This window comes from Watersipora subatra, chromosome 8 (assembly GCF_963576615.1).
Source record: "Watersipora subatra chromosome 8, tzWatSuba1.1, whole genome shotgun sequence".
Classification (NCBI taxonomy): Eukaryota; Metazoa; Bryozoa; class Gymnolaemata; order Cheilostomatida; family Watersiporidae; genus Watersipora; species Watersipora subatra.
Genome location: NC_088715.1, coordinates 42031027 through 42041300, shown reverse-complemented (window position 1 = coordinate 42041300; position 10274 = coordinate 42031027). Strand labels below are relative to the sequence as shown.

The 10274-nt window shown below is 31.4% G+C and overlaps 1 protein-coding gene across 1 annotated transcript; it reads left to right on the top strand.

Annotated features, from left to right (window-relative positions):
• Positions 1-3305: 3305 nt before the first annotated feature.
• LOC137401939 (oncoprotein-induced transcript 3 protein-like) lies at positions 3306-8561 on the top strand. The gene is made up of 2 exons (XM_068088412.1): positions 3306-3450; positions 7532-8561. The coding sequence occupies exons 1-2, from the start codon at positions 3336-3338 to the stop codon at positions 8233-8235; spliced, it is 819 nt and encodes a 272-aa protein (XP_067944513.1). The 5' UTR covers positions 3306-3335; the 3' UTR covers positions 8236-8561.
• Positions 8562-10274: the final 1713 nt, after the last annotated feature.

The following is a 10274-nucleotide window of genomic DNA, read 5'->3' as shown; positions in this document are numbered from 1 at the left end:
CATATATATATAACAATTTCTAACACATGTATATATATATACATATATATGTATATATATCCATATATATACATATATATATACTATATGTACATACATATACATATAGTACATATATGCGTATATATATGTATGTATATATACACACTGTACGCAAAAACGTGTTTTTGCGTACAGTCATATGAGCTTCAGATCATTTTAATTTTACCTGATCAATGGTAACAACCATGAAACTTTAAGTAGTAAAATGTTTTAAAAGTTTTTAGTTCTTAATATATTCTATATATATATATACATATATATATATATGTATGTATATATAGGCTACATATATATATGTATGTATATATATACTTATATATATATATATATATATATATATATATATATATATATATATATATATAAACAAAGTGGATGCTGCACAGTTCGTTACAGAGTGCTCAATGATAAATCAGAGCTAAATTATAAAATATGTATAAGTGGAACTTCATTCTATAAGTTAAACATTTTATTACTAATAGTTTCATGTGGTACAATAAGTATAACACTCTTCAGATCAAATGTCTAAAATTTTTAGTTTTTTTGAAGTTCCACTTACACATATTATATATATATATATATATTTATGTATATATATATGTATATATATATATATATATATGTTTAACTACATACTCTACCAACAAATTGAAATAGGTAAAGTACGTAGTATGTGATAGAGTTGACCTCTGCTGAATTCTGTTTGTCAGCGTAGGTCAACTCTAGCTCTAGTTAACGCCTAAGAATCTGGTGATCACTATGCTATAAATAATATTGATTAGAGTTGTCTGGACTATGTCAGAGCCATACTAGTTTTTGTGCACTCAGTCGTGAGTAGCTGTTGGGGTAACATCAATAATGGTAACATCAATAGTGGTAATATCAATAGTGGTAATATCAGTAGTGGTAATATCAATAGTGGTAATATCAATAGTGGTAATATCAATAGTGGTAATATCAATAGTGGTAATATCAGTAGTGGTAATATCAATAGTGGTAATATCAATAGTGGTAATATCAATAGTGGTAAAATCAATAGTGGTAACATAAATAGTGGTAATATCAATAGTGGTAATATCAATAGTGGTAATATCAATAGTGGTAATATCAATAGTGGTAATATCAATAGTGGTAATATCAATAGTGGTAATATCAATAGTGGTAATATCATTAATATCAATAGTGGTAATATCAATAGTGGTAATATCAATAGTGGTAATATCAATAGTGGTAATATCAATAATGGTAATATCAATAGTGGTAACATCAATGTTCATATCAAACCACTTTGATTAGCTATATGCACACACAACACTTCCACCTTGCAAACATTAAAATATATTGCGTATAATATTTATTATATATTAATATATACATATTTAAATAGTATTAAAATGAAGCTGTGCTCTATTAACAGCAAGCTAACCGTTAACTGTGAGCTAACCGTAGTCACGTTTTACCGCATTATCCTATAATTTATATACAAATTTTGTAAGTAAAAATAAACTGAGTAAGCGGTATATTTAAAAAGATTGCATATATACTCATGTTTCTACTATCTGTGCAGGTAGGCCTATGTGCATATGCGCATGTGTGCATGTGTGCATGTGTTTATGTACGCATGTGTGCATGTGCCCATGGGTGCCCCAGTATGGTATTTCAAAGATGTAAAGACAATAAGTAGATACCATTTATCATATTTTAAGGTTTTTGATAAGCACCTTTCTGCTGCATTAGCAAGTGGCTGACCTAAAACTTTTACAAAAACTTATATTTAGTTTGAAAGTAAGCTAATTTCGCTGCACTGACTTGGTCATGAGCGAGTCATCCATCTTTAGAGCAGGGAAACATTTGCTAAAGTTTTTCTATTCTAACATAATTGCCTTTGTTCTGTAGTATTGACACCTTAAAAAGTTAGTATACTCTGCTCTTTGATATCGTAAATAATAAACATTTGTCTGCATCATGAGAAACGAAAAATTCATTATTGTCTTCTTGTCACTGTTTGCATCTCATTAGCAATTGTTCTACTGACCATACCTGCATGCAAACATTGTTATTCTTTCAGTACTTTCCACGCTAATGTGACCTATTACAAAGTATCACCAGTTCTTTTTTGGATAATTACTGCTTAGGTAGTAAAAAAATAGATTATAATATTTTGCAATTATGCACTCTAACAGTTTAGGTTTCAAGGAAACTCATATAATCTCTGAAAAGGACCAAATTAAATCAACTATTAAAAGTCACCGGACAGAGAAATTATATCCTTTTATCTACTTAGATTTTACTTAATTAAATATTAATCGAGAGTCATTTCTTTGAGCATCTAAATCATCTCTTAGTGCCTTTAAAAGTGCAGATAGGTGACAATCATAACCTTTTGCGGTGATGGCTTTAATGCTAAAGATAAATATAGGTCAGTTATAACGGTTTATTTAATGAACAATATTCTTTAACCCATCATTCCCTTTTGGTCAAGGATGTTGTAGAGTTCTGTTTTTGCTACTGTAATATCATTATTAGACCGATTGATGCAGCTAAGATAGTTTCAGATAGATCTTTATCAAGCCAAATGGTTAAGAAATTAACTAGTAAAGAATAAGAGCTACTATTGTTATGATAAATATTTTATTGCTAGCAAACATCTTAAATGACCAGCAGCGTGTCTTATCTCTGCAATTATATTTCTTTTTTAGTGCTTATTATAGTTAATATTGTTATTCTGCTCACCGTGGCTGATTATCCTAATCAGTAAGATGTTGGCGTACCAAATCGAATGCAAATTATTTGAGACCTGGGACAATCAGAATGAAGTAAAATACTACCATTTGCTGAATGTAAGAATTTCATAGCATGACACATAAATATTGCCAAAATCAAGTAAAAATCAGCTAAAAAAATTTTTTTTCAACTGAGCTGGCAATGTCCTTTACGTATAGCTCTAGTTTTCCCTTACCCAAGATATTCTGAGATTCTATTGAATTGCGTGTTTCATCATGCAACCGATACACATATAAAAGTAGGTGGATCTGATATGTGTGTTTACTGGACTCCTTATGAGGAAATGTTTACAGGCATGTCAAAATATTTATAATAAGACACAAACAACCAACATTTAATTGCATCCAATCATCCATGACTCAACAGGTTTAGTAGATGTATAGCTTCAAGCGCAACAGCGACGACAATCAACAAAAGCGTGATGATATATAAAAGCAACAGTTGTTTAACTGAACAAACATTGCGATTGTGAAAGGCTAGGTACAAAGGCTAGGTACAGAGTAGTAAAGATGTTTAAAGTAAAACAACTGGTTAAGCTGATGCTCCTCTGCGCATTGGTCAGACAGATGGTTTCCAAGAATGCAGAAACAAACTTGACTGATATTTATGAGAGCTATGACAAAGGTAAATATAACAAGGGTTATTTTATTAGCACAGTGTGAAAGAGTTGTATAGCACTAAATATTTTATCGCAATATAGTGCAAGGAGTTTAGAGTTTTTCAGCAGAGACTTTAATGGTACTATAGCACTATTCTAGTAATCAGCATATTATGACTACTATGTATATTGGAACTACATCAGTAAAAGAGTCATCAGTATATTATAATTACCATGTTTATTAGTACTATACCAGTATGCTAGTCATCAGTATATTATAACTACCATGTTTATTAGTACTATATCAGTATACTAGTCATCAGTATATTATAACTACCATGTATGTTAGTACTACATGTATATCAGTATACTATGTAGTACTCAGTATATTATAACTACCATGTTTATTGGTACTATATCGTTGTACTAGTGATCGGTATATTATAGAGCTGCACAATGATCGCGTTAATTAAACGATTAACGCAACTAATACAAATAAACGATTAACTGAGTTGGGCCAATTAATCTTCAATTAATATGCAACCGAGGTGATGATCTTGATGTGGTTCCTTTCCTTTGTACTGTTTAGTACCATACGTTATACTAACGTAGCAGGTTACTACCATTTAATTTACTAACAAATATTATGACAAGCAACACTTTCTTACCAATAAATTAAACCGCAATTATTTTGCACTCAACTATGAAAACACAGAGAGTCGCTAACATTAAACTTGTTTATACAATACAATGCACAAGCGCTGTGCCGATTTAGCTGTAAGCAGCCACGTTGTTTGAACATGTTTCTAGGTAATAGCAACAAAAGCGATTTCAGTATTATTTAATATCTTACAGATTATTTTTGTTTATTTTAAAAAACTTCCATAAGTAAATTATACATGTATTTTTATTTTTCAAAAAAATCACAATCATATTTCAGCTTCAGAATATTAGTAATATAAGATTGACACTTTATTGGAACATTAAAGCAGAAATATGTCTTCCACCCTAGGTAGCGCATTTCTGTAAGTTGTTGGAAGCGTAAACAAGAAAGCGAAGTGCAGTATATGCCAGAAAGAATTTGCTTACTACTACAGCACATCATCATTAAGATATATTGTAACTAATTCTCATCCTACTGCGCAGAAATCATCACCAGCTGTCGCAGACAATAACTAATAGTACTGACTACCGGCACTGCTGTCCCCTGTGAGCGGCTATTCTCTAAAGCTGGCAATACTGTATGTAGGAAGAGGGCATCTCTTTAATCAGATAATGTGAATAAACTGTACTGCCTCAACTCTTGGCTGACTTAATTATAGACTTGCATAGACAGTTTTCATACTCATAATAATTATTACATTTTAACTTATGTACATTGTACATAACATGTACTACTACTAACAATTGTTTAAAATATAATTAATCTATATGTAGCTGTATTATTTGTTTTTGAATATGCAGGTTTTTGCTAGATTATTTCTAAGATTAATCGAAGATTAACTGGTTCAGCCCAGTTATTAATCGCAATCAATTTTTATAATCGTTGTGCAGCTCTAGTATATTATAACTACCATGTTTATTAGTCCTATATTAGTATACTAGTCATCAGTATACATGTATTATAACTACCATGTTTATTAGTCCTATATCAGTATACTAGTCATCAGTAAATTATAACTACCATATTTATTGGTACTCTGTCAGTATACTAGTAATCAGTATATTATAACTACCATGTTTATTGGTACTATATCAGTATATCAGTGATCAGTATATTATAACTACCATGTGTATTGGTATTCTATTAGAGTATATATTTATCAAATATTTCGTTGGAAATACGCGTCCATGTTTGCAGTCGTATCAATATGCATGTACATCTGCTTTCCTAGGTCAACCCACTCTATATCTACAAACCTTTTCATGCTTGTAGTTTAAACTATGTAAAAATTAGGTAATATTTATTAAAGATGTGATTGCGCCAAATTTTACCTGATTTTAACACTAAGCATCAACTTTTTATTATTTGAGATGGTGTATGTTGTTTTGGGCAATTTAATTGTCAATATATTTAAAAATCAAACTCGACAAAAACTGATTGCTGTAAAAACTCCAAGAAAAAATAAATGTTGCTAGACTTGCCCCAAATGATGTTTATAGTGAAACAACCTGTCACTATTTCTCATATTCACATTGGCTATTGCAATAAAAGTCTAGTCCTATGTGACTCTATTGGCATATAAGCTATTTTGTACTTGCTCCTGATTGCTAGATAAAACTTTTAAATCTGGTTACAAATACATTATTATAAATGTCTCAAACAATTCAATTTAGGATAATTAAAATTTTGTCCAATTAGTTTCCTTTCAATACTGTGTAAACATCTGAGTACCGGCCATGATTCTGCCAGTCTAGGTTACTTAGGTCATCAAATTAACTTATTCCACTGGGTCCTTGGTGTTAGCAAAGTTTTTAGTTACTACCCACACCAGAAACTAGTTACTAGATAAAATAAACATGCCACATCGCTGAAAAGAATATGTTTGAATATATGGCAAAACCAACTGCATTCCTAAAAGTTCATGCATAGTCAATGTTATCTAGTCATTATTAGTATCAGTTTGTAGAATAAATTTTACTGGTTACATTTGATTAGCTGATCAAAATGACAAGCGCAAAAAATGCTGTTTTGTTGAGTTGACCAAAACAGTGAACGCAAAACGATGTCAATTCCTTAGAAGCAAATTAACACACCAACTCGGCATAAGGAATAATAAAGCTATTCTTGCACCTGGTTGGCGGTTTAAAGCGTGGATTCACCTGGTTTTACTTAGTATTGTGGAACCTGAAACTTTTTGAGTAGCTGTTGATATTTAGTCTGTTAAAACTGTTGAGCTACCAAAAAATACCTGTCAACACAGCGCTGATTACATTTTATAAATCCATCTATCAGACAAGGTTTTGTTAAAGATGGCAACAAGACTGTGATGTATTCAATCTGTTTTGCAAATCATGTTTTGCATTATCTTCAACAATATTATTTTATTTTATGATTTTTACAAGCCAAAAACCTTTTACCTCAGCAAACCTTTTTAATAAAAACATTTATCCAATTGGTGGCCTCTCACATAGTTTCAGTTCATATAATAAGAAAAATTACTCCGCTGCAGTAAGCTCAAAGTCTGTTTGTACGTGAGAAACAGAAGGCAACGTATAGTGGTTTATGCAGCCCACATTCATGTCTCTTTTTCCCGTGTATCGCAGTTTCTACACTGACAGCACTGCCCACTGGTGGTGTCTTATAAGCATTCTGTAATCAATAAAACAAATATAATAAATAAATGTCATTTATCGATGTGCCGTTCTAACGTGTATTGACTGAAGGCTTTCAGTAGATTGAGAAGATGGATTGATAGTGTAAAATTTTAAAATGAATATAGGATTAACAATAGCATAAGTACACCAAGCTAACAGATCCAATCTTTGTTTCTGAGAGTTAAAGATTACCATGGATCAATCAATTTTCCTCACTTTCTACATTTGAGAAGTGAACATAAATTCTAATCATAACTCTAATTTACTAGCTAAAACTGCCAAAGAAAATTTGAAGCAAATATTACAGCTAGATAGCTGTAATAGCTACAAAACGCTATGAAACAATGATTGGTGATAGTTAAAATTTATTATTTTAATACAAATTATACCTTATTATTACCATCTAATTATTATACAAATAAAACACCAGCTTAAATCTGAGCGTTTCAAAAATGGTCTCATTCAAACGCTCAATCTCTGGACAGGGTTAGACTTAAAAGACAAAAATTACATCAATTTGTAGCTGATATTTTAGCCTTTTATTGGTCCTAATTTTATTTGATCAATTTTGTTGACGCAATCACATCCTTAATTTAGTACCAGCTGAATGTCTTTTTGCAAAACTATACAATTGCTAATTTTGGAAGCACATTGTTGCAATGCATGACCATTCTTCAAGTTTGATCTAAATGTATTATTCAGTATTTAACACCAGTTTAACAATTTTTAGTTAATTTTATCTCTTTTTACTCCATTTAGTTGTTGAGCCAGCTTTTTTTCTGTTTCTAGATCTCATGGTAGATTTGATTAACTCAGAGGATACGCCATATGTCATGCACAGTGCAAGAATTCAAATTCTACATCGACTTTTGCAGAAAGATTGCAAAACAGAACAACTTCAACGAGTGAAAAGAGCATTATTCGCTGAAGTGAAAGAAACGAAGCTTTTTGTTGAGAAGGTTCTTTATGAGCAGATGGTTCGTATGCTCATCGATTGCAGACAAAGTACTACTTACCCAACTTCAGTTCACGGTACTACGCAGCAACCCTCAACTACTACACAGCTTTCAACATCTACCATAGAAGCTGTACCACAACCTCTGGCATGCCAGTCTGCCAGAAATCTTACTGAAGCTTGGAGAATGGACCACGAAGGCCGGGAAATGTACCCCAATAATAGTCCAAACTGTGATCAAGGTTCACTTAATCGAATCTGGTTTAGATTCATAGAAGAAGCAGGCACCAGAATGCTAAACAAATGTCCACCACTTAAGAGCTGTGGTAGCCATGTCGCTATGTGGACTGACAGCGAACATCCAACTGAGGTAGGAGTTGAGTCTTCAGGAATGGCATATGGCTCCTGGAATACTGGTTGCAAAACTTCCAGCTGGACCACTTCACTAAAAATAATGAAATGTTCAAGCGAGCCATCAGATTTTATATACAAAAGTATGAACAACTATGGTTGTAGTATGTCATTCTGTGGAATGTAGTTCTTTATTTACAAGTTTGTCTAATTTTAGTAGCTATTCATGAATCATTGAGCATATGTTTTTCTAATAGCTTATCTCAAACTTTTGCTAACATGGTAATTCTAGTTGCTTTGCTTACTGGCTTGTTAACTTTTAGTTTGAGCTCATTGGTTTTTCATACATATTTGTGCAATTTCACAGTTTTACTCAAAGTTAGCTATATGTGAAAAAATATGTTCGTACTTCAGTGGTTAAAATAATAAGTGTGGTGTTTTCTGTCTGTTTTAACATTATTGATCTTGCATATAGCCATCTCTTATTACAAAGGTTATAACTATAAAAATTATTTTATTCAGTCCTGAAGTGAGAAATACATGTATAATGTTGAAGCACCCAATTTATGGAGCTAGTATGTAAAATTAACAAAACAGGATATGCATAGATGTTTTTTTTTGATATAAACGGCTCCATTCTCTAACTTAACTACCACTTTGTAGATTATAGACTTTAATATGTTTCTGTTAGAAGATAACTTAGATAAAGTTTGAAGTGAGCTTCCTTAGGAAAATTCCAAGGGCACATTATGGGATGATGTTGCTATTGATTAAGCATTTCTAAGCCTTAACTAACTATAATAAAACGTGTCTTGTTATAGCAGGCAGTATTGAAAAAACTCACATATTTTATTATTAGCTTTCTATAGCTCAAATGTTGCTTTGCTTAACTCATTCACGGACAATGTGACATTTTTGTCGCTCTGCGATACTGCCGCCAATGGGCAGAGCAACATTTTTGTCGTTGCAGTAACATATTTTCTTATTGCTGTTTGTAGTTAGATAAATGTCATTTTTGTTTTACCTTTTTGACCAACCGCAAGCTACGATACACTGGTTTCAGTTAGCCTCTAAAATCAACTTTCCATTTGTACAAAAAAATTGTTTTAAGCAGTGATAAATAAATAAAATTGGTAGAAAAAATTAGAACAATGTTTTAAACAATTTTTCAACTTTTTTTTCCGTTCTGCTTTAGCCTCTATTTACTGAAAGCTTCAAAAGTTTGATATTAGTTTATTGCTATGGTGACTCCTAAGAGAACTCCACAAGAGTATTTTAATACAGCAAGTATTAATAAAAGGGTTATTAAGAGAATCCGGCTGACAGTGACTTTTTAGATTTAGTAGATATATTTAGTTTATCCATATATACATATGGACATATACATGTACATACATACTAATGCTCATTTAGACACAGACATATGTGCATAATAACATACAAAAGAGTGTATAAACCTTTTAAAAGAAATTGATTTTCCAGTAAATTATTTCGCCTGCAAAACAGTTGAAATATTAGGCAAATTTGTTTTTAAAATTAAAACTTACTAAACTACTAGCTCAAACGCAAACCTTTGTCAAACATTAAAATTTTACAAACACATGTTTTAATAAAACATGTAAAAATTAGTCATGTTAGAGCAGCCATAATTTTACTTAAGGTGCTATGAGATGTAAGCAGCTCTGCAGAAAACCAACACAATCACTAAATCTTTTTTTAGATTGGAAGTGTTTTGAAAATGAATATCAATGCAGTAACTTACACAAAATAAATAAATCATTTGGGTGGTAAAATTATAATGAGTTTTTTAATTTATGTAAGTGCACAGAAAATATTAGACATTAAGTTATGGGTAATTTATGTAATAACATGCCATTTTTATACAGCTTAGTTGTGCATAATATATTATCAAGTGAAGCTAGTGAGTTTTCAAGAATGAACTTGAACTTAAGCTCCAACAATCAAGACAAACTGAGAAGCTGTGCCGCGGTCGAGTTAGCAGGTTACAGTGCTTGTTAGCAGTTTATGTATACTTAAGACCAGTTTCTTGGCAAAAAGAAAGCTTTATGTCTATATTTTCACATTTTTGGTATATATTGCTAATAATTCTAAATTTACTCGGTCTATGATGGCAAAAAGAAAGTTTTGAACCATAGCCCGTCGCAACTTGATAAGAGTAATTAACTAACTTTTAAGAGAATTTGGCACAATCCTCTCTTGCAAATT

What these genes read in the sequence shown, in the direction of transcription:
- LOC137401939 (XM_068088412.1), top strand. Translation starts at nt 3,336, where the DNA reads ATGTTTAAAGTAAAACAACTGGTTAAGCTGATGCTCCTCTGCGCATTG. An exon ending in TTATGAGAGCTATGACAAAG is followed by an intron (nt 3,451 to 7,531) that starts GTAAATATAACA and finishes TTCTGTTTCTAG; the next exon opens with ATCTCATGGTAGATTTGATT.